At 37.0% G+C, this 25,492-nt stretch overlaps 1 protein-coding gene across 7 annotated transcripts in view; it reads right to left on the minus strand.

Annotated features, from left to right (window-relative positions):
- CHD9 (chromodomain helicase DNA binding protein 9) overlaps nt 1-25,492 on the minus strand; it is a 97,872-nt gene that overhangs the window by 59,007 nt on the left and 13,373 nt on the right. For all 7 annotated transcript variants that reach the window (XM_064459396.1, XM_064459392.1, XM_064459395.1 and 4 more), the window contains one exon: nt 19,825-21,403. In XM_064459396.1, the coding sequence (XP_064315466.1) occupies nt 19,825-21,264 (1,440 nt within the window). In that variant the 5' untranslated portion in view covers nt 21,265-21,403. The remainder of the gene's footprint in view (nt 1-19,824; nt 21,404-25,492) is intronic.

The raw sequence follows: 25,492 nt of genomic DNA on the forward strand, positions 1-25,492 counted from the left end.
CCCCCTTACTGAGAGGGCACGCAGATCAAACATCCTAAAGGAGCATATCCTTTTGCCGATAGCTTACAAACCTATTCCATGTATCAGTATTAAGAAATAAATGCTTAACTGAGAAACGAATACAAGATGGAAACGAAGACCCTGAGGCAGCCGCGTATCTAAAAACTGAAAATTTTATTTGGAAAAATATGTTTTTTCTTTTCATGGTTGCAAAGACAATCATCCAAATATAACTGAATGTAAGCCAATGCAATGTTGCCTTGAGTCTGCACAGAGAGAGCTCCAGGGTATCTGCTGCTGCTAATAGCTTTGCCAAGCCACAGCCGAGTGCAATGAACAAGCCTCCTGTCAGTTCCCCACTGCTCCCCGCAATCCTGTGGGCAGCAGGGAAATTGGCAGGAATCACATCAATTCCATGCTACTGCTGCTGCCCTACTGCTGTTCACACAGAAGAGCTAGCCCTAAAGAAATACTAAGGGTGGAACAGATAAAACAACAGCTGTAGGCTTCTCTACATATGCCCTGATTCACAGCAGCCAGGGGAGCATCTACTCTTTGGCAGCATTTGAAAGAACCTGACATGCTGTCTTGCAGGAGTAAAAGGTACACTGAACATCTGAATGTTATCTTAATTAAATTAATGTAAAATCAATCAAGTTACCAGACAATATCGAGACAGCATCATGACAGCAGTCTTCCCAACAGCTAGCAGTACTCTACTGAGTAGGCTTTTCATAGACAGGCATTTCTCCAACATTTTGTTGTGGGCATAGGGCATGCATCTGAAGGTCTTCACTGGTGTACCAGTACTTCCCCCAGCAAGAACAAATCACTGTCCTCAGTGCTTACAGACATTAGGTTTTTCCCCTTGAAGGTTTAAACCCATTTTAATATGCTCCAGAACAACTGATAGTTTCTTCATATCCTCTTGCATATCACTACAAAGGACGCCCCATGAAGAAAGTAAGTTTAACATAGAAAAAACTTTTGTATCCCAGAAAACCCTCCCAAATCCTGCCTGATCTGTTCCATAAATGAAAGATTGCTTCAACTGTAAGAACACCTTTCTTACAGTAGGTATGGCCATTCATGGCAGAGGAGTATTACCTTCAATTCTTTGCGCGCACAGAGAATTTTTAAATATCCCTTGAAGTTGCATCCATTCTTGATATACTCCAAGGACTGGTAATGCCTCTCCCTGAAATTCTAATGACCCACACATTCCTGATTTAATTATATAAAGCACTTTTTTTTTTTATATAATAATGCTTTTCACTTGTGGTTCTACTCACCTCAACACTAGCCACCACTAAGAACTAAATTATGACCCTAGTCTAACAACAGAAAGCTACAGTTTACATTTGCAATGCCTTGGATGATTCTTCTACTTCCCCTGGTAGTAGCATACACTGCAGGAAGATGCTCATACTAAGTATCATACACCCTGAGAGCCTATCAATTTCTTGCTAGTCTACCAGGTCCTTAGGAAAAATCACGATGACCTTGACATCAACTGCACTGAAAGCAGCTAAAATTAGCCACCTGGAAACCTGATCTTCATGCATTACCACATCCATCTTTGTCCATGTTTATTACTAAACAACAAATCCTTTTGTGCATGTCAACTCACCACAATAGTACCAATATCATGACCATAATACTAACAAGTGAATCACATAACTAACGATAATCAGTAGTTCAGGTTTTTTGGTCCCAATTAGCTTCTCATTTTTTCACATTATAATCACATCAAAATTTGAAAACTGCAGTTGCTTTTAAGCTGCTACAGTGAAAAATCTTAAAGGAATGTCCATTCATCATTTGAATTATAAAATTGTATGTAGGAATGCCACTTTGAAAAAATAAAATGCATGAACTCAACTCAGTGACTTCCGAATTCCATTCTAGTACTCCGAACATTCTTCCTCTAGAACAGTCTGCCTAAGTAACTCTTTTAGTGATTTTTTTTTTAATGGCGGTTTATAGTCAAAGAGTGTATCTGTTAAAGAAAAGATATGAGCTCATACCCTTGAGAGTCAATATGTAGAAGAATCCTCACAGTATGGATGTGTGTCACCCCACATGCATGCAGCAAGGACTCTCCTTTGTTGAATGGCAATCCTAGCAAAAGAAGCGGTTTTCTTTAGATATACTGAAATAAGATTTCCATGGTTAATCGGGCTACTTCTGCACAACTGATAGGAAGATGACCTAAACATGCAACAGGCTTTCTTTTTTCCAGGAATGCCTTTTTTCTTTTTCCTTCCCTTCAGTGTTACTTCTGGGTTGCCTTTTTTTTCTCTTGTTCAACAGTTGCCCCACACCATCTGTGTGGTTCCAAACTGTGGTTCTTTCAATATGCTCATCATACTCTTTGTTCTTTTTCTTATTATCATCGCTAATGAATGTCTCAGTGTTTAAGGGATACAGAATCTCCAGGCATACATATATGAAACCTAACCCAAATTAAAACAGACATGTTACATACAGATTAAAAAAAAGGAAAAAGATACAGGGGGAAAAAAACCCCTATATTTTCCACCTTCCATATTTGTTATCTGTAATGTTGATAAATTAATGGCTAACAACTACAGCAACATAGCTGGGCAACAGTTTTCAGCTGTGTAATAGTCACTTCAGAATGTAAATTTGGTTACTGGGTTTTGTACCTCACAAGGCATTTAACACCAAGCTTATGACCAAATTTTAGATTTACACGGAAATGAAAACATTACTGTAAAGGTCAGCAACATTAAGCTAGTCATGTTTCTAAGACAAAACAAGCACCTGCTTCACAGGTCACGCATTCTCTATATAGGGCGTTGTTTCTTACCTAAATGCTACAAAACCCAGTAACACATATCACTAATCATGCTTCACCATGTCGATAGCTAAGATACTGTAGTTGTGATTAGTAGCAGCTTCTTAACCAGTAAGTCTCTGATATACCATATCATTCATTGGGATAAAATCAAGCCACTGTCCAATGTAACCAGATGCTGTTAACCTGGGCATGCTGCAAAGGCAGCAACGGATATTAGAGACTGAGTCTACAACACATATTAGCTTCCATTTGGGAGATTTTGTTTGAAGATAGTTTTTTGGGGCTCAGTGCCTAATATAGTTGGATTATTTTTTCCTTAATATTTAGTAGTGGTATAAGAACCTTGTGCGACTTTCACTGTAATTCTTAAAGAGGTTATATGTAATGAAGCATATTAAATTGCCAGGAAATGAAAGAAACAGAGAACTTCATCCTGCTTGTTCTGCCAGGCTACAGCAGCGGACTTGTGTCAGTTTTCAGTGCCTTGGTGTTCAGTACCCACCATGTACCCACTTCTCTTCAGTTCTAGTCTGTACTGATGAACACAGCTATTTGGAAAATGGCATGCAATACTAATAAAGCCTACTGCTTCAGCGAAGTTTCTCAGGTGCTGTTTTTCACATGAGAACTAGTAACACTAAGTACTTGCACTGATGTAAGTCAGATGCAGCATGTATCTTTTGTTCCACCCATGGGGTGGGGTCCCCACTAGAAGTACTGCTATACTTAATATGAGAAAACTGTGGGCTCTGATATATGAAAACAATGTAAAGATCATATTCAAGTCAGCTGGCACTGTGGATGCACAATAGATTTGAACTACTAGGCTCAGATCAACTTCAGTCATGCCATACCTCTACCTCTACAGATTTTCTAAAGCCTAAGGTTAAAATCTTTTAGAAAAAAGCTCCACTACTGTTTTTCTTGCACTCTTGACCCACTTTACCTGACATTTTTCAAATTTATTTGACTCCTAAAATACACACACACACAAAAGAAGTTGACTTAATTCAATACTCCATAAAAGGAAAGTCAGGTTTCAGTTCACTGTTTGAAACAAGTCCTGAGCAGGCACCTGGAAATCAAGCTGTAAGATACTTGGCCAAATACTTATGGGCAAGAAAATAACACAGATCTTTCTGATTTGAAAAGACTAGTTGTTGAGTTCAAAACCCCCAGATAAAGCCCTACAAATACATAGATCCACTGAAATCTCACATCATCAAAGACATTCTTAGAAGGTGCAGGAAAAAGTTAGGTTCTTCGGGATCATACCTCTGTTTTTACAATAGGAAAACTTTTATTTAACAGGTAAAGCCAGATAGCTTCTATCACCGTGGGAAGTGGAATGCTCCAAAGCAGCAGAAGAGAACAGCTCTCCGACGTTTTTTTAATGACCTTTTATACTCCACAAAAATGTAATATTAACTGAAACTGCACTAATTTCTAGCCTTTCGTCAGTGAACAATGTCGGTTAAAGTAGTCTCTCTCACCAGGAAGTGGTGCTTCAAGAACCTGCTGAGTAATACTGGAGAAAATCAGAATAAGCTGTTAACTTTGTTCTTTTGATAGGAAACCTTGCATTACCTCACAAGATGAAATTCAGTTTATTTTTGCATTATATTTTAAATCCAAAGTAAGGGGACTTCCTGAACAGATATTAAATGTAAAGTGCAGTGAGGGATGCTAAAAATAATTTTTACTGTACTTAAAGATCTAAGCTTTTCTTCAGACCAAACTACTGAAACAACTCTTTTTTTAAAAATGCCTCTCCGATTTCAAAAAGGAAGAAAGCTTATTAAACTCGTTATCTCCCTTCAAAAAATATAATACAATAAGAAGATACAATACTTTGTTTCCTAACTTTAAGATGGATAAAGGGAAAACGAAAGCACCTCACAAAATAGAAGCACACGACAGAAAAATCCCTAAATTACTTTTGGCTGAAGTAAACTTGGGCTTTGTTCTCCCTCTCCCCAGGGTCAGCCCTTGTTTCAGACATTTTCCTGGGGTAATTTTTTGAGGCTTTGTCAAAAAGGACACACTATACAAATCATAGAATGTACTGAGTTGGAAGGGACCCACAAGGACCATCAAGTCCAACTCCTGTCCCTGCAGAAGACAACCCTGAATTCACACCATGTCTCTGAGGGCATTGTCCAAGTGCTTCTTGAATACCATCAGGCTCGGTGCCGTGACTGCCTCCCTGGGGAGCCTGTTCCAGTGCTCCACCACCCGCTGGGTGAACAACCTTTTCCTAATATCCAACCTAAACCTCCCTTGGCACATCTTCCTGCCATTCCCTTGGGTCCTGTCCATTGGTCACCAGAGTGAAGAGATCAGCGCCTGCCCCTCCTCCTCCCCTTGTGAGGAATCTGTAAAACCGCAATGAGGTCTGCCCTCAGTCTCCTCTTGTCCAGGCTGAACAAACCAAGTGACTTTAGCTACTCCTCATACAGTTTCTCCTTTAAACCTTTCACTAACTTCATGGCCCTTCTCTGGACACTCTCTGGTAGCTTTATATCCTTAATGTACTGTGGCACCCAAACCGGCACACAGCACTCGAAGTGAGGCCACACCAGTGCAGAGCCTTGACCAGCTGCAATGCAGTGCTTGATGCACCCCAGGACATGGTTGGCCCTTTTGGCTGCCAGGGCACATAGCTGGCTCATGTTCAACTTGCTCTCAACCAGAACCCCCAGGTCCCTCTCCCGCAGAGCTGCTCTCCAGCCTCTCGTTCCCCAGCCTTCTCTTCCCCAGGGTTGCCGTGTCCCAGGTGCAAAATCTGGCACTTGCCCTTGTTAAACTTCATACAGTTGGTGATTGCCCAGCTCTCCAGTTTGTCCAGAATATTTTATTATTATAAAACCACAAGAACAAGCACCAGCAAAAAAATTAATACACACATGAAAAATTAGGTATTCTGTAACAGAACAATTCAGTACTCCATCTTTCCAGTGTGCAAACATCAGGTATTTTGAAAATATAACACAAAATGTAACAAGTATAAGCTTACTGTGGTCATGATTTTCTAGTCCTCCTGCTACTATCTGCTGAATTTTTAAAAAGCAGATGTAGCAGTGGTATGAATAAAGAGGGCAGACAAATGCCAACATCAGTATTGTGAACCATGTCATTACTCTTTCACTGTCTACAGAGCTCTAAACGGTAAAGTAGCAAAAAGAATTCCAGACACCCGTGGACTTTTTCCTAATGCTCCTCCAATCTAAACCAAGAGCCAAGTTTGTTCACAACTTCATCAAACCTCACTGGCTGTCCCAAAGAAACATGTTATTAGTACCTTCACCTGACTGGCCTCCTGCCCAAGTTGCCTGACCTAAAATGAAACAGTAAGCTGCACTAAATGCACCCCCAACCCCCTAAGTGACGGAAGAGCTGTCCCTCAGAACAAGGAACACTTCTGTCCTTTATTACAAAGCCAGTCCTTGATAGTGATACATTCAACTAAAGACTTACAAGAAAGATTTAGCTTTAAAATATTCAGCTAGGCTGTTTTTCAGCTCTCAGGTTACAGTTATATATGCACATTAAACTACAAGTGACGGTTGTTTCATTTTTATGCAGCTTGCTTTAAAAAAGGCTACTGAACCATGCAACACAAGTTTGTGCATTTATACTTTCAAGCTCCTAGTAATTTCTAACACATTGATCAAATTTAGTCAAATTAGAAGAACAGAAATCTCAAGAGATGTCCCTACCACTTATGTGAGGCAAACAGGTAGAGAAGAGAGATCTTAGTGAGTGAAATGAAACATGAGCTCAATCCTTGGACCTCTGAGAGTCCACATAAGACATTACAATTATAGTAACTGCAAGCTCCTAAATCCAACCCTTTGGCACCGCATAATCTACTCATTCTTTCTTTTCTCCCTACTTCCATATAGATTCCCATCTGACGAAAGAAAACCTGAACAGAAGTTCTGCTAAGCAATGCCAAAATGGCCTTCCTGTTACCTACCTCCTCACTCCCCTTCCCTGAAGGCATTCAAATGCACCAAAACCAAAGAACTGTGGGAATGCTATAGGGAACCATATTTCTTCAGAAGATATTTTGACTAGGTGACCAAAATATCAGTCTTTTACACCTCCTGTTTTGTTATTCTTGTTTTCAATTCATGCTTAGTAGTATCTAACATTGCCTTCTGTTTTTTTTCCCCTTCCTACCTGTGCACCTGAGCCTCTTAAATGTGCACCTACTAACAGAACTCCCATGGCAAATTATTACATTATAAAGATGGAAGAAATGGCTGAATACTTTCAGAAAGGCAAATGCTGTAGCATATACTTGTCCATGTATCACAATATTTAAACTGTTGTTACTCTACTGAAGTATTGATTCTCTAATGTTAATTATAATGATTCTCTAGCGTTAAATTATGATTGAAAAGGATCTTTTCAATGCATAAAGTGTATTAATTTTGAAGTTTTGAGGAAATTGTTCAGCACTCTTCCCTTTTCCAAAAAGTTTAATGTAGGAAATTTAAAATTTAGGACAATATACCCTGAAAAGATTGCACTTACTGTACTTCTATTCAGATTACTCAAGCCTGTTTCAATTCTCCATTCATAATAAAAACAAAATAGAAGAACAGACTGCTGTAATATTTTATATTTCTAACCATCAATTTCAGACACTGTTGCTTACTTTCTACACTTCCTTTTCTTTTGATATTCTAAAGCTCCTGTTTATAAAGAAAGACAAATTTACATGGGTTGTCTGAAGTCACTAAGACAATTCACACACTCAGGGTTAAATGCAGAAACAAGTCTTGCACAATATGATGGCCCAAGTAAAGCTTCTGAAATGTAATCCTTTTTACTGACACAAAAGTAGCTAACCCCTAATGGGAAAGATTCTTTCAGAAACTGCCTGTCTGGAAAGGAACAAGATCTATAATAATACAGCAGCTCACTTTAAGGCCTTATGAGTCACAATAGGAAGTTAAGTGTTAGCACTTTTCCAAAACTGCAAGCATGATAAAAAATCAAAACAAGGGGCCAAATGAAATCTGAGCTTGTATTTGCTTGGAAATATAGAACATTGGAATTCTGTAATCAGAGTGCTAAGAATTATGAATCCAAATCTGTAATAGAAGAGGTGAAAAAATACCTGAAATGAAATATACTCTATCCACAAAATAAGGCAAAAGAAAGATGTTGCACATAGAATACATCGAACTTTTAAAGTTTCCCTTCTCACAGCAACTTTTCTTGCTGTTTTCTTAAAATACGTATTTTATCATTGCAACTCTCATAAACTCACAATAATCCACTGCAACTCTGTTGCTAACAACTTCAGCTTAGTACACAAATATTATCCACTGAAACTATCAAGCAGACGCAGTCTAGGAGTTCAATAATCCAACTTTAAGGCATACCAGCTATGAAAGAAACATATCTGACCTGCATATACAATGGAATGCCAATACTGTCCCAAAGTGTCCAAGTGCTATTGTCATCCAGATAGCAAAGTAATAACATCTATGTCAATGACCTGATACCAAAATAAATACAAACTTCCATGCATACTGTGAAATACTGTGAAAACTGAAGATACAGTTGTGTTTGACCATTAGAAACATATGCAGTTGAAAACATACCATACCTACCATTTGCATGTATAAAATTACCTCACATTAAAAATTAGAAAGGGGGAAGGAGGTAGAAAGAGGTGCAACAACTCAATCTAAATAAATCAAAATTTTAAAAGCTACATTCCTTCTACGTTACTAGCAAGTATTTCACACAGAGGAAAACCTGAAAACTGGTGAAAGCAAGGGTGTGGCTTTTTCACCTGCCACTGTAAACTGAGGTTTGAACTCACTGGGAAATATCAAGATACAGGACAATTGTTTCAACACAGTAGATACAGAGAGAAGATTCTAAATAAAGGTTTTCTTTTAGAAGTTGAACAAAACTTTTAATTGTAAATAGCAGCTGAAATTTTGATTTATTTTTAAGGGAAAAAGAACATTTGAGTAACTTATACGTGCCGTACCAAGTAGAGGGCATGAAGTGGAATGTGCCGAGACAGCTTTTATCCAATCTCTTCACTACACACCCAACAATTGAAATAACATAGGCACTATTCAGATTTACAGTCTGCAGTAAACTTACATATTACTTTAAAAGTATTCAAGTTTTAGCTACTGTTTTCTTTTCTAGTAGTCTTAATTGTTTACCTCTAGACAAAAAATTATTATTTATACAAGATTATGAAATCCTTAAAAATGCTGATTTTAGTGTAAACCAAAGAATTGGCTGCAAAAGTGTGCAGAGCAGAAAACAAAATTACAAAAAACTCCAAATTAAATGGAAAAAGGAGCTTTTTCTCTTTCCATTTCCCCATATTGCTACCTACCTACTAATGTTCTAAATGGCGACCACTTTTGTGTACCATCAAGAGAGTAATTTTCTCATGTTTTTCATTATCAACCAGTGAGGAAGACCAGGAGACAAAAACCTACCCAAACTACCTCCAAAAAGAACAACACAGAAGCAGCTTTTGATTCACTTTATCCAAACACCTAAGATGAGCTTCAGCATGCCTATCCCAAGCGCACTAAGAAACCAGCAAGGCATACAACTCCTACTTAGCAAGAAAGAGCCACGGGACCTTAGCAGTAGCTGGTTCCTGTCAAAACTTAATTTCACTTCAAGTGTTCCTTCTACACCTCTCATGGGAGTGGCCTTGTAAGAAAACATTTTTATAATTTGAAACAAAAACCCTTTCATCCTCATGAAGTTTACTACTGCCACTATTTCCTTACTCTCTCTCCCCCTCCAAACCTCTGTTTGTTTGTTTTCCCAGAGTCAGAAATCACTACAGTCATGAAGGGTTGTCAACTGCAGAATGATACATGTCTATTTTTTTTTACTCTTCTCCTACTTAAAGGAGTCATTTAACTTACTGAAGCGATGAAAGCGAAGGGCAAGTAGGCAAGAACTATGCAGAACTAGCATGAACCTGCCCACCTTTTGTCTCACACCTCACTTCCACAATTACCTACAGAAGGGAAAGCTGGGCTAGGTCAGAGAAACAACCACAGATTTCTCTTCTACAACATGTTTTAATAGCATAATTTACTAAACTCTCCCCAAATTCTGCAGTACATTGAGTGCAATGGTAAAATGAAATTCATTTACAAGTTAAGCGAAGCAGCTTATTCGGAGTATGAAGGCTCCTGGAACAACATGCTGCAACTCATCATTGTCTTGGTCAGTACCAGGGAATGATTCTATAATATTGGCAACCTCCTTTTTAAATTTTTTTATTAAAAAAAAAGTATGCATTTTCACTGCTCCTTCATGGCAGAACAATTAAGTATTATGAAAGATGACAGACGTGAAAAAAAAAATTAGTTGATTCTGTAGGAATAGGGAAATATTGATCATGAACTATCTTTAAATCAAAACAGATTGCATATTCAGAAAGGCTAGCATGTAAGATACCAATTTACAACAGTTTTATTCACTAGAAGCAATTATGTTTAGAATGTTAGAAGATACTACTGTGGACCAACAGGATCCAATTTCAGGCAACGGAAAGAAAAAACCCAAAGCAAAGAAAAACCCAAACCATTTTTCCCCAGAAGTCTCCTAAAAAATTTCTAGAGAAAAAACATAGCATCTAAGAATTTCACAGGGATAACCGTTATAAAAAGCAAAACTAAACAAAACAGCAGGGAGCATGAACTTCTGGTACAGATGAAATAGAAAAAGTTGCAAGACAGATCTCAAAAAATTACTGCTATGCTTATGTTCCTAATCTCAACCGAGTTGGGCTGTTAGCAGAAGAGGCAGGTCTAGACCCAGTGTAAAGCTCAAGACGAGATTCTTATCAATTTTCATGGAGTTAAACTGCTGTCAACATACAGCAAAATGACAGCCTGGTTAGAGATGGCAGTGTCCTGCCAGGGACATCCCCAGGCACAGCCATGAGCATGAGCACCTTCACATCTCAGTCCACAAAAAGCAAGGTTGGGTCACCATTTCTGAAAATCTCCTGAAATCAGTTAAAGCCTGTACACATTTGCAATTAACTATATTAAGCCAAAAAGCACACCGGGCTGGCACCATAAAACATGCCTCTTGTGTAGTATGTGGAGTTGATCAGATTTCATAATACCGCCTGATTACAGGTCAGAATCCTCCATGGGATGATATAAATAGGAGCTACGACACAAAGTAAATTAATCTTTTTAAAAAGTTGTTCTTACTGAACTCAAAGACAGTAAGACATGTCTGATTTTTTTGCTCATGTCCCTTAAATTAATTTACCTGCCTTCCCTGTGACAACTTACGTTCTGTAGCCGCTAGCTGCTGCTTTTAAGACTTGCAAGAACTGAAGTTCCTGCTGCAGCAAAATTCACACATCAAGCTGAGCCATACCTGGGCCTCATGAGCAGCTGCTACAAAGATTTAGTGAAGAAAAACAAACCAAATGTACTGAATCTTCTAGCACTATTTCTTATCCTTCTGAAGTATAAAAACACATACTGGATGCCATAGCAGGTTGCCCATAGCAAAAGCACAATAGCTATGCTCTTCTAGCTATATTCTTTGCTCAAAATACTATTAAAGAACTCTCCTCCTATGTATGTGTGGTATTCAGTAAAAAAGATGGTACAGTGAAACAATTGTTTAAGATTACTTTTAAGATTATTTTTAAAATTATATTTAAAACCTAGCAGTCAGAAGTCTCTTTCTGAAACAATGTTTCAAACTATAACAAAAAAGTGCTCAGAACCAAAATATTTGCAGTCGTCTTTAACACTAAGGCCAACTGTTCTTTTCTTTCCAACATAGAAACTAAAACTAGATTGTGAAGTCATTAATATATCTTAAAAGAGGCCTTCCTATCAATCTATGAAACTAGCTCTGGTTTGCAATTCAATATGCTACTGAATAGCTTTATGTGCACATAGACAATACACTACTAACACTGAAATTACTTTCAAATACAGACCAACCTCTGAAAAGATGGGAACATTTTCCTAAGATATACATTAAAATGCTAGCCTTCACAGTAAGACATCATGGGAGAAAAAAACCCAAGTAAGTGCAAACACAAGCCAAATAACCCACACAAAAGAAAACCTGCCACATTTATGAAATAAAAAAGAAAAAAATCAATCCTGACTACAAATTACACAGCTTTCAGAAACATAAGACTTGTCAACTGCTCCTAGCCTAAAGCTACATTTCTAGATTCATTTATCAAACTTACTCAAATCAACATAGGAATTCTCAGTCTCATCATCCTAGAAATCCACTCACTTATATTTATTAGCCTTAAGAATTCCAAAATTCAATCCACTCAACACCTGAAGATAGACACCATCTCGGAAATCCATGTAACAAAGACCTCGTGCAATTTTTTAACCTGATAATGAACAAAGAAAACAACACCTCTCCAAATGTAGTAGGCTGCTAGGTGGACCAACTGCTGGAAATTAATTTGATCTCTCTATATATTTAGAATTAATGCAACAGCTGAAAGAAGTTGTAAAACCTGAGTGCACAAAGCACATGGACACCTGGACAAAAGCCACATGAATTCCAAATGTATTTCAGATTCTTTGCCTTCAAAAACCATACTACTGGTTAACATCTTTACAAGTTCTGCTTCTCTTTCAGCAATAATGCTTCACTAACACTGTAAAGTATTGATCTTCTACAAAATATCTCAAGATGAAGTGCTGTTCTAGAAGATTTAGAGGCAACGGAATGTTTGAAACCACTCAGAAATTCAGACTTTAGATAACAGAGTTAAACAAAACAGGCTAGTGGCTACCGGTGCAAATGGATGGTCCCACAATGAGCTCACTCGCACCCTCTGCATTTGAGGCTGTGGCTCCATGTACAATTATTTTGCCTTCACTGCAGAAAATGATGCTTCCCACCCCTTCCTCCCTCCCCACCACTGTTTCTGTGGTACACAATTCTGTACAACTAAGAGGAGAACTAAATCAGGAACTTATTCCTGAAAAACACCCCCCAAAAACGTGAAAAGTTTTTCTGCACCTGAAGGAGTTACCCAGTTTAGTTCACAGCACAAATAGTTGTACGAACACAATACGAAGTGGAAGAATAGCATTTTTCCAAAAATTGCTTTTCGCTTTAATTATACTTCAGGCGTACACTGAACTACAGCTTTAACAGTCTATCATATGGGTTGCTGTCTTTAGAAGACAATTTAAGGTGGGTTTTGTTTTCTGTTTTGTCTGTAACTAGGTACCACTTCTTCCAGACACAAAGCCTGCACAATTATATCAGTACTCTCACATTACTGATTTGCTTTATAGTTCTTCAGCGTTAACAAGACATCTGCTTGCAAATAATTATTTGCAATATAATTTATCCTGCAATATAATTTAAAAAATAACATATATTTCACTTATTTTTGTCAATGAGTCTCGCCTTGATATCTGGAGGATTACTGCTTTAAGTTGAGCTAGCCAGAAGCTTCCTTCCTATGCTTACCATCTGCTAACTACTTTTTACAAAAATGCTTCTGTTTTGGCACATTTTAAAGACAATGATTGCAGTCATTTAATGAGTGTGCAATTATCTCAAGAAAAATTATATTCTTAAATTATAATAATTGTTACAACAGCAAGCACTTCGTTTGAAGAGGAAGCATACACAAAGAATTGGACAGCCTAATTATTTGACAAGTGACAAAGGTTGAGAGAGACTTAAAGCATTAGTGAGGCAAAAGAGATACAAAGAATAATGATGAAAACAGTAAAGCAGACACTCTAGCACATTTTCCCAGTTCTTAGAAGTCCAGAAATTTGTCTTTCCCTTACTATAGAGCTGTATTTTGAAAAGAAAAACAAGGCAAATGAAAAAAGGAGAAATAAAAAATTATAACAAATATAATCAGTAAATGTGTTACAAACTAATCTCAAACACGTATTTCCTGTTCCCAACCTATGCAATTTGTCATTTTAAAAAGAAATAAAACATATAAAAATGCTCATATAAAACTTAGATAAAATATATTCAAAAGGAAATGCTTTATACACATTCAACTATAAAGCAAGCTATCAAAATATTGCTATCTTCAATGATTAATACATCATTGGCAAAAAGCCATAGATTAGTAATGAAAACACATTATATACAGCTACAGTTTAAAAGACTTGGTTCACTCCAGGGACTGCGCTACTCAAGCTCAGAGATGTTGCTCTACTCTTCTCATTAACTCTGTGCATCTGACACAGCTTTGCCACTTTCATTCACCCCTATTTGTACAGGCCTTTCTGAAAGTAATAGAAAGAAAGCAAAAAATCTGGAAAACATGGTACAGTGTAGGGATTACTTTCATTTCTTGTACATACACGATAAACCTATTAGGTGCTGGGCAATGACAGCTGAATTCTGCTGCCTCGCTGTGGTAGAGACAATTTATTAAGCTCCTACAAGGAAGGTGAAAATTGTTCTTTAAGCAGAGAACTAAATGCAGAGAATGAAACTGCCGGAAGTGTTTAAAAGGAAGGTTCAGACACAGATTTACATTTCTTAATGATTATACTACCCATAAAATTAACCATAATTGAAGAAACAAGAACAATATAAATACATTGGATATGCTTAATGGGACCTATACCAGCACTATGAAGCATTTTAGGAAAAAGAACAAGGTTTTAGGGCTCTTTTGGTTTGGGTTTTGGTGGGTGGTTTTTTTTTTGTTTGGTTAGGTTTTTTTTTGGGGTGGGGTGGTTTTTTATATTTCAAGATTACAAAAGATGATTTTTAATGGCCTCCCTCCCCCCCAACACTGAAACAGATGTCTAGATTTCAGTTTTCTGATGATGCAAAGTAGAACAAATTTTGAGATGTGTATTTTATTATGCTCAGCCCCACTGAAAATTGTCACCCATTGCTTCACAAGCAATGTAACAGCATCATAATTTTACAATCTTGTATTGTAATATCACTTAGGAGCCATAACCTGTAAACTTACTATGCAAAAGAGCCAGTCTCTTCTACAAAGAATTTATATATAATGTGATCAGTTCATTACTTCAAAATATTTCTCATTAAAGGGTCACTTGAAATTAAGCTATACAGAATGTAGGGAATACACTCTGACAATTACTATATTATTGACTTTTATACATCTTCCATAACTGCATCTATCAAGAAATTGGCTTGTTGTACCTACCATACTAGCTTACTATGTTACTTCTCTCATAAGAAACTTTACAGAGCAAGATTTCATATACAAGCAGAACACCAACCAACAGCAGAGTAAGAGGTTTACGAGTGGAATAATCCAAGGGATACTTGCCTACAATCAATTTAGAACTGATGTTAAAGGGAGGCATCTCCTAACACAGTCAGCGGTGAAATGCCCCTGGCTATTCAGGACATGCATCTCAGCGGCACATAAGCCTGGACTTTGATCAGGTGAAACCTAGTTCCATCTCTGATGATACACTCATATATATGAGGTTATGCCATTCTGATATATACAGATGTCCCAGGGTATGACACCAACCAATCATCTACAGTGCCAAGACTTTCTTTCCTAAACTTTCAACAAGGGCAAGACAAACTGTCTCCAAAAATACAGTGTCATCTGTTGCTATAAACCAAGTGGTAGGAAAGCTCACACCTGCAAGCACAAAAGCACCTGCATGTTTCAAGTTAGTTTAAAAAAAAAAGTCAGATCTGAGATACTGGAATTCATTAATATACTGAATTATCAAGTTAAGTGCCAAACTTTTAGCCACAAAAGGGGAAAAAAAGATTCACCTGACTTAAGAACCGAGACCACCACCTTGTCCTATAGCACTTAAATTATTAATGGCATACTATTTTCCAGTTTCATCTCAATTATTCTGCTTTCATGTATGTAGCCAGAAGAGATTAAAATTCTTATTACAAAATAACATACACAGATCATTGCAAACTTGTCTTAGGACAGTTTATACTTAGATTATCTTTCCAACTTCCTTTTTCTTCTAAGCATGCAGAACTGAATGTTGAAGCCTGTATTTTGGTTGTCTTTTTCTCAACTTTATGAAAAATGAATAGATTATTTAGCTTTAGCAAACTCAAAGCAGTTTGAGAGTGGAGTTAAAAAGATCAGAAGTGTTACATTAGTCAAAGCTGAGGCTACACAAATCTTCAGTGCTTCTTCACTTTCTGTTCTCTAACTCTGATGAAAAATGCATGATGTAAAATTGAGGCACAGTTTATTTACAATTATAATCTAATTACAGCAGGCATAAAAGTGTAATAGCAGCATAACACATTCTAGATTGTTTTTAATTCTGTATTATTATTACACTGAACAGATTGTACTTATTTTTTAATTAATTTCTATCAAAAGAATAGCTGTACAAGCAAAATATGAGTACGCTTGCTCTCAAATAACAGAAAAGTATTTTATGTTCTTCCTTATAATTAAACAACCTCAGCGTAACTGTAAGTAAAGATCTTTGGATGTCTAATGTTGGGTCCATTCCAATAGCTACAGTTCATTAACCATTTCATAAAACGAAAGTTTCCCTTTCTGAAAAAAATCAATTATCAAACTGATGAAAATAATTAAATTCACTACTAATTGTTTCCTCAATGTGTACAAAAGCCAGTATTGTCTTGTTAAACAATAAACATTTGACCTGAAGTATTATATATGAAAGTGATCAAAATCCCTTTGCATCTAACTCCTAGCCTAAAAACAACCAGTTTAAGACCAATATTCCCTCCACATCCCTTACCCCACCTTTTTCCTCTCTGGTTAACAGACATATCTGTAAAAAGCTCAAACAGAACAAACTCATGCTGAACTTTAAGTTTTACAAAGCAATCAAAGAACAGAAGTGAGAATTAGAACGAAAACCCATCTTAGAATTGTAATCAGGCAAAAGACAGATCTAAAACACTTCTTAACTTCAGTAATTGCCATATTTTTCTACTACTATTCATATTACATATACTGCTGATTTAAAGAAGCTTCTGCATTGTTTACTTCTGTCACTCCCCCATCACCTCATTCCTCATAATAGGTCGACAGCTACCACTTCACAATCAGTTTCTGAAGGAAACATTAAACATCTGTCCGATCACACAAACACAAGGTCAGAATCCAATTTATATTATTTATTGCATAGCCTTGAAATAGTAAAAGCTAAACAAAGCAGTTTTACAGCTATCTGCTTTCTGTCCATTTCATGTCAAAGTTCCAGGGGAAAAAAATGTAAAAAAAGTTTAAGTCCAGTAAAGTTGCTTTGTCTTCACACCACAATAAAAACCAAACCCAAGCCCCCAAGAACTTAAAACACTGTCCACAGGCCTTAGAACTTTCCCTCTATTGCTAGTTAAAAATCAAAGCGTTAAAACTGATGTCAGCGAGATCAAAGTAAGTCTTGAATGGTTCTGATGTATACAGCAGAGAAGTCACAGCACCAGAAAGTTTTATTAGACCTACTTCTCGCAGCCTGGCTTGTATCCCAAATGCTCCTCACAAATGACACTAACCCCTGGATTTCTCACCACCCCCACTTCTCCTGGAACCCGCTTCCTTTTCACCCTTAACCCCAAGTATGCTCATAGGAGACCAATAGCCTCAACGCCACTGTTCACAGCTCTGGGCTCCACTGCTCCGCTTCCTGGCAGGGAACTTGGGTGCTGCTCCCTCTGCAGTACTGTACACTAAACAGGATCATGTTTCACTAGTAGCTGCTATACCACATGTCTCTAGGTTACTGAGATAACTGACGAGAGTAGCTACTTGGGCTGTGCTCTCTTCTTCCCCCTCCCTGACTAAAAAATAAGAAATGTTTATCGAAACCAACAGAATGCATCTACTGCATCATTGTTAATGAAGCTTATCTCAAATACACAGCCATATACATGTTCTGTTAACATCACACCACAACTTCACAGAAAAGGTTTCACTAGTAGGAATTGAAAATTACACGCTACACAAACATAAGGAGAAGTTGTAATGGAGAAGCAATCTACTGAATCAAGACCAAAGATTAAATGTTTAAACCCTTATCTCTGCACTAATGACGAAATTAAAAGGGGGGGGGAGAGGGAGGGGGGCCAGGAGGTGTTACATTGCCTCCTTCACAGGCCTGTGTCCTGCAAACTAAGTAGAAGCAAGAGTCAGTAAATAAGTTCTTTTCCTTCCTAACAAATTTCATTCCAATAAGACAGCATTCTATATTCTCAGGCAGAGAGAATATTGGTAGCAAGAATACAGAGAAGTAATACTGTTATTACAACTTTTTTAAAGCTGTCTGCATGTATCTATTTGATACTAAGAGTTGCCTCTATTTTGAAATGCACAGATTGAAAATTATAAAACATTTATATTCCCTCTCCTTTCCCACATACAAGTTAAATTCCTACTAGAATTTAAAACAAGAGTTTAAAATAAAAATTCCTGCATTCACTGTTCACACGTACATGGATTTCAGAATCTCACAATTTTGCAAACCCTAGATAACCAGCAATGGCAGCTGAATATGTGCGTTTCTCACACAGAAGCTACAGCTCCTTCTGCCAAACCATCTAACTGAATAAGTTTCAGTCATTCCTATCAAATCAAATTTGGGCTAGAAGTTACCAAGGAGTGCCAAACTGTGATAATATTAAGGTATTAACTTACAGGTAACGCAGTCACTGATAACACTCAAGCATTAAAACAGAAAGCCACCAAACCAATCTCCAAAACCATAGAAATAGCATTAAAGATCGATATATTTTAAAAGCTGAGAGAATAATTATTTGTGCCTTTGGTTAGTAAGTCTCTCCTATATTCAAGACGGTTTTTTCTTTGGATTTTGGAATGTTTTGAGCTGAAAGATCAGCAAGAATCTCACATATACTGAGGTAGAAACCTCAGTAGCTGTAATAAAAACATGCTTTTGCTGGTTTCAGTGTTGTGAAAAAATAAACTTTGCTTGCCCTATTTTGTTTGGTTTTGAAAAGCTTAACTACTTTCCTAAGAGTCCACAGCAATCCAGAAGCACCAGTCTATATTTCAATTTACTGACACACACTTCCTATAAAAGAGGACATGATGATACAGGTGAAAATAAAGGCCACTGTTTAAAGAAAAAAGTGGACTTAGTATGTCAGAACTCTTAGTATCTCAAAACTCTCTGAAAAATCAATATGCTATGTATGTTACGAGAAAGCACTTGCAAGAAACAGGTTGAAGGACTGAAGGATTGTCTTTCTGAACTCTTCAGCGCCCCCACAATTTTCTCAGATAATCTGAAAAACGCTGTCTGCCAAGTTTCTCTTTATGCCATTAAAAAAAGTACAATATAATTTTTATGCTATCTTATCCTCCATGCGGAGGGCTTTACTACTCGTAATAGATGTGCACATTACACTACAACAATGGCAGTTTTTTGGTTTAGCCGAAAGTTACAAAATCAAACGCAGGCATAGCCTTTTATATGTTTTCTATTATTACATGTCAACACCAAAACCTAGTTTGTCTTTTTAGCCAATGAGCACGAGCACAAAGATGCCAAGCAAAGGACCAAGTAACAACAAAACCAGTGCAATTCTTGCAGGAAATCAGCCAAACAAACCTTATTAAAGCTCTTAAAAATATGTTATTATTAGTACTTTAACAGACAATAAGCCATTTTATTTGCACTAAAATCATAAAACAGCCCATTTTCTCTGCCGTACTTGGGAAATAAAAGCAGCAGAAGGACTGACACCATTTTCTCCAAATAAATATTTCAGGTCATGTAAGTCTTGTTTTCTACAATGGTAAGAAAACAACAGGAGAAAGCAAAATCTTCATCAACAGGTTTTGGGGTTTTTAATTCCCTAAACTAGCAGTCATTTAGATTTCTTCAGGGTCAAATAACAACAGCTCAGAGAATTCAGGCATCATGCTTTGGCACAAGCACCAATCACTGTTATTCATTTCACCAGATCAACCAAATCAAACAGCTCAAACCCCCGTCCCCCAAATCCCTACATACCTGTCCTTGTAAGGTTAGACGACTTCTGTCTTGCAAATGCTGATTAGAAACTGTAGAATGCCAAGGATGGATCTGACTTTGAGACTGTGCCCGAACAAGATTGGATGACTGGGTTACTTGCTGTGGGGTTATATGGTGTTCTTCTAGGTCATGCTCCAAAACATGAGTTGTGCTATCCTGAACAAATGCAGAATCATCAAACTGTGGCAGAAGGTCTTCCTGAAGGAGGTCATCCGGGTCAAGCCCTGTAAATGGTTCATTATGAGTATCAACCTGATGAAGTAAGTTCTCATCTAAGGATGTAAAACCGTTGCTTTCGATAGGGTCAGTGAAATGGCTTATCTGAGAAGCAGAACCAGCAGAAGCTGGAAAATTAATATTCACAGGAGAGAGTTTTGAACTACTAAAGTTGCCCTGAGGATGCGCAGAATGCAACATTTGAAAACTATTTGAATTCAAAGGTGTATTAGGATTCAACATGTGCTCGGTTGCTTCTTGCTTGGTCCCTGTTTGAGATGTAAAGGCATCGCTTCCAGTGAAGTCAGAAATAGAGTGCGTCTGCTGGCTAGTAGAAAGAGCTGTTGTAGACTGAAGAAGGCTGGTAGTAGAAATGTGGTTATTAGAGTACGAATAAGGAGACGAAAATTGTTGGCTATTATTGACAGAACATGGAGTAATAGTTGGGGACTGTCCATCAAAATTTCCTTCTTGATTCCCACAAAAATGTACTGAAGCACTTGCAGTTTGAGAAAACTGTTGAACAGACATAGGCTGCTGTGAAGTTGATGTATTAGAAACTGGAGGTGGGTGGTTAACACTGACTCTGTGAGAAGTAGAAACGTTAACTTCCATGAAGTCTTTTGGCTCACTCAGAGCATCTTGCCCTGTGTTGTTTCTGCTTTCCTGCGACCGTAGCGAGGCACACTGATGCTGCGGTTCATTAGCCTGAAATAAGGCAAAGTCATGGTGTGCTACAAATCTTTTGTTTTGCTGCATAGACTGAGAATGTCCTTGTTGAAAGGGTGACCCATTTTGATTTGAAACAGTTGTGGCAGTTTGATGGCCCCACATAGGACTACCATCAGCCACATCTGGAAACATCCCATTAGACTGGTTTTGCGGATGAATTGGTGAACAACTGAATTGAGAGTGTGGTGATAAGACATTGCCAGCTGAGCTATTAAAAGACTGATTTACTGAGTGAAGTTTCAGTGAATCATACTGATTCAGCTGATCAAACTCACTCATCTTTTGTTGACTTTGAGAATCTTGCACATGGTTCAATGAGTCTATGTGCAAAGGTTCAAATTCTGCACCCAAATTCAATTCATCAACAAGTGAAACAGGTCCAGATTGAACAAAGGCATCATCTGACAAACCTTCTAAGGTCTCACTAAAAAGATTGGCATCATCAAAAAAATCCATCATAGGATCAGTCATCTTGATAGCTCTGTACTGCTTTTCTTCTCAACTCCAAATGGAGTGAATTTTGGCTCTCTGCAGTCACCACCTTATCCACTGCATGCCAACATCCATTGGTGCTTCTGATGAAACATTCGTCTTAAAGTGTTAAAGCATCCTATGGGAGGGGAAAAAAAAGGGGGGGAGAAAAAAGAGAAAAATTACTTTCATGATTCTCCTTATTGCTTCTTTCCCTCCCCAACACTTTTACAGATTTTTCATCATTTGTTCATAACTTTACAGAGAAGTTAAACCACAAACCAATTAAGTTATTTTTGCTTATACTCAATGCCCTGTGCAGCATTTATTGTTTGGGGTTTTTGTGGGTTTTTTTTTTATTATTATTTTTTGTACCTTACGTAATTGAAGTAATATTTGATGTTTTACATGTAATGGCTTTTTTTTTTTTTTCCCCATTTGCTTTGCTCTATTACCTAAGCACACTTTTAGGTTCTCATTTGCCATTTTCATTAAAACTATCAAATTGTAACAGAATGGTGTTTTTTTAGTAGTCCAGAATTAAAATTTCTTTCTACAAAGAAATCATATAATGCATAAAATTATGTATTATACAATTCTGTACACAATAATTCTGTATGTTTTAAGAAGGAACTTGAGAGGTTATAAGCTACTTTTAAAAACAGGAAAAGCTGAGATACTCTTTTTCATAAGTTGCATTAAGTAAGATTGTGAAAAGCTGTATTTTATCTCACTTCAAGACAAGAGGATGAATACAGTGATACAGTCATAGACAAACACAGGGAAAGAACTACCTTCAGATCAACAACAGAGTTTACACACAGAGTTTTGAAACACAAGTTGTTTTTCTTTTTTATTTATTCATAGTTCACTGAGTGATCATCAACAAATTAGTCTGCAATCAGGGATTTTAGGGAAGAGGAGCTGAGGATGGCGGCTAGTTTAACTTCAGCCTAAAAACTTGCACATTCGTAGTGTAATCACAGAATGGGAAATGAATGATCTCCGATCATTCACCTCCCAAGATAACTAGGAAACCTCTAGAATAGAGAAGCAATCAATTTAAATGAGCATCTTCATGGAATACCATTCCTTTTTCCTGCCAATACATATTTCTAATTACTAGAAAGAAAGAAGGAAAGAAAACAGCCACAGTTTTTAATTCCTGACCCTACTACTAAAGCTCACTTTCATGCTCTCCTCCTCCATTTCAATTGCAATTCTTCACAAATGAATTCTCCTAAGAATAAAACGAGTATACAATCCTTACAGAATTGGACACCCTGGAAATCTGGAATATTCTCTGATGGACAAGGTTCATGCTGAACCTATTAAGTACAACATAATCTTCAACAAGCGGATGAAAACCTGTTTACTTATACTCCTAGTTCACTGGAAGCCCTAGTTCACTGAAAGCATTGTGACCATAGTCAGAACAAAGCCTTAATGAACCTTGTTGAGGGTTTGGGTATATCAAAGTTCTGGCGTACACACAAGGAGGACAGATCGATCCTGTATCACACTGAAAGACGCCAATTGGTGACATCTATCAAGTATGGATTGGTATGAGTGTTAATTACTATAAGTATAGAGACAAGCATGCTATAAAAAAGGCACAGAAGCTTAGGAAGGTGACAGCTTAGCAAGGCAAAGTAGCTGTGGATTCCAGATGACACATGCACAACTTATTGCTTAAAGTTAGGACTTCCTCAGGTCCCAAGTTAAAGGAAGCGCTAACATCAATTAGACCCCAATATCTTCTAACACGGTTAAGTTGTCTGCCTATGATTAAAAGCAACAGAATGATGAAGAAGTATGACTTTCCTAGTATCAAACACCTTCCAATAGATGATAAACCAACATCAGGATCCAGGTAGATCATGTGGCATCGTTTTAGGTTTTTGTAACATTTCTATCACAAAATCACAGAATCCCAGGTTGGAAGAGACCTCAGGGATCATCTAGTCCAACCTTTCTAGGACAAGCACAGTCTAGACAAGATTTGTGCTAATTTGAAGGAAAAAACCAAACCAAACCAACAACCAAACACCCCAATGAGATTTCTTCCATCTTTAGTGATATAGATACAATAGGATGTACAATTTATTTTTTTTTTTAAACATAGGGTGACATATGGGCCAGCTACTCTATTGTAATTAACAACTAGAGCTACATACTGGCCTAGAACAATCAAATAGGACTACAACAACCCCGTATTGGAAAAAAAGTACCAGACAATCTCTTCATGTTTTATTGACTACTGTGTGTACCTTTATAGTGAAAAATGGGGAAAAAAAAATGTGTAACATTTGGCATCACTGTAGTTGCAACACTAACCCTGAGCTTGCCTCAAAGAAATCTGCTTCTTCGCTCAAAACCCAAGAAACACTTTTCATCTTAGTTTTTCCTACTTTCTTTCAGCATAAGGAAAAAAGGGATGAAATGAGACAAATACAAACTCTCTTTAAAATGCAAAGGCTTTATGAAGCAAATAAATCTTAGTATGTATAAAAAGGAAACATAACTTGAAGATGTCAGCTTCACTCCAAGGATCCAAGCAAGATGGATAGCACAGATAAACTTCCAAACTGAGAAATCTGAAGGCTAGATATTTGAGAAACCTCTCCAACGCTTATTAGACTAACGTACATTATCAAGAAAGCTTCTCTGTAAAGGAGATCATGCAGTTTAAAAAAAAAAAAAACCCAAACCACAAAACAAAACCCACAAAAAACCAACACAAAAACCTCTTTTGGAGAGGATACCTCTGTAGATAGCCTGAATGAAACTCTGTCGCAAAGACACCTTGTTTTTTGACCACAGAAGTATTTTTACCCCTAGCCTTTTTCTTCAGTGTCTATAAAAATCTATCACTCTTTTCTCAGCCCAAATAAAAGCCTAACTTGGAAATTCAAGGGTATTGATTTGGAGAATTGTAGCCCTTCACACAAAGCTGTCTTCCAAATTTATTGAGCAATTGTCCTTTTTCTCTGCTATACCTGAATATAAAAACATTAGATGCTCAGTTTGCAAATTGTGAAGGCATATAAAAGCAAATTGTGATTATTTCTGAACTTAACTGGCACACAAGTACTATTTTTCTGTCCCTTCCTTAATAAAAACCCCTACCTCCTCACATCCAACTTAGTGAAACACAAAAGTTCTGAGATGAAAGCTTTTTACATCCCTTCTGTAAGTGATTCTCTCCTCCATGTCCTTATTTCCTTTTACATAGAAAATGAGGGCAGCTACAATTACTTTGGTAAATTTAGAATTTTCTGCATTGGGTTTTGTTTTTGTTTTTAAAGATAATGGAACTCAGAGGCATTCAGCAATATTTCTTACTAGTATTTAGTTTCTCCTTTTGTATTTTAAACTCTCAACTCTGTACCAACCAAGCTGATTTTATGTATGAACCTAATCAACAGGAACTACTACTATTACTACAGGGTAAGTACTATCTAATGGTTATCTAACAATATCATACATTAGTCTCGCTATTCTGAAAAAAAGTGTTTGGGTTTGGTTTGGGGTTTTTTTTGGTTTTTTGTTTGTTTGTTTTGTTTTGTTTTGTTTTTTAAATAGCACAAAGTTTCCTAAAATTAATTACCAGGAAACATCAATAGTATCCCCCAAGTTAAGATGAAACACATTTCAAGGTTTGCCATCTTCGGATATGTTAAAGCATCTAGAATTTAAACAGTAAATTTCTGACTGCCAACTGTATCATTTGATGTCTCACACAAAACATAGCATTTGCTCCACGAAGCATTAAGTTATTCTGCAAACATTTGAATCAGAATAGAAACATCTCCCAGCTCTTGTTTTTTTTCATCTGGTCACTATTCATTGAAGTGAACACCTATACTTTCTTTAACCTACTAGTTCTCAACACTAAGAGATGTATTTTAAATTAAATATTTAAACCATAGTATTAGAACAGGAGAAGTGGTACTAGAATAGATCTTATGAGTCCAACGCCTGTTTTTGATTTAAAAACAATGTTTTATTCTGTATGGTCTAAAACTGCCTGTTTGATTACAAACAATATAAATCAATGAAGTGTTATTGTTCCTCTTAATCTGCAAAAGCAGCTCTCATTATTACTACGGTAATTCTAACTTTTTTTTTTAAACTAAGTTTTTCAAATTTTACTTAATATATTCCAAACCACTTAGAAATGAAACTGGCTACACTCAGCCCAATTTGATTCCTTTCCCTAAGTGTG

This window comes from Phalacrocorax carbo, chromosome 8 (assembly GCF_963921805.1).
Source record: "Phalacrocorax carbo chromosome 8, bPhaCar2.1, whole genome shotgun sequence".
Lineage (NCBI taxonomy): Eukaryota > Metazoa > Chordata > Aves > Suliformes > Phalacrocoracidae > Phalacrocorax > Phalacrocorax carbo.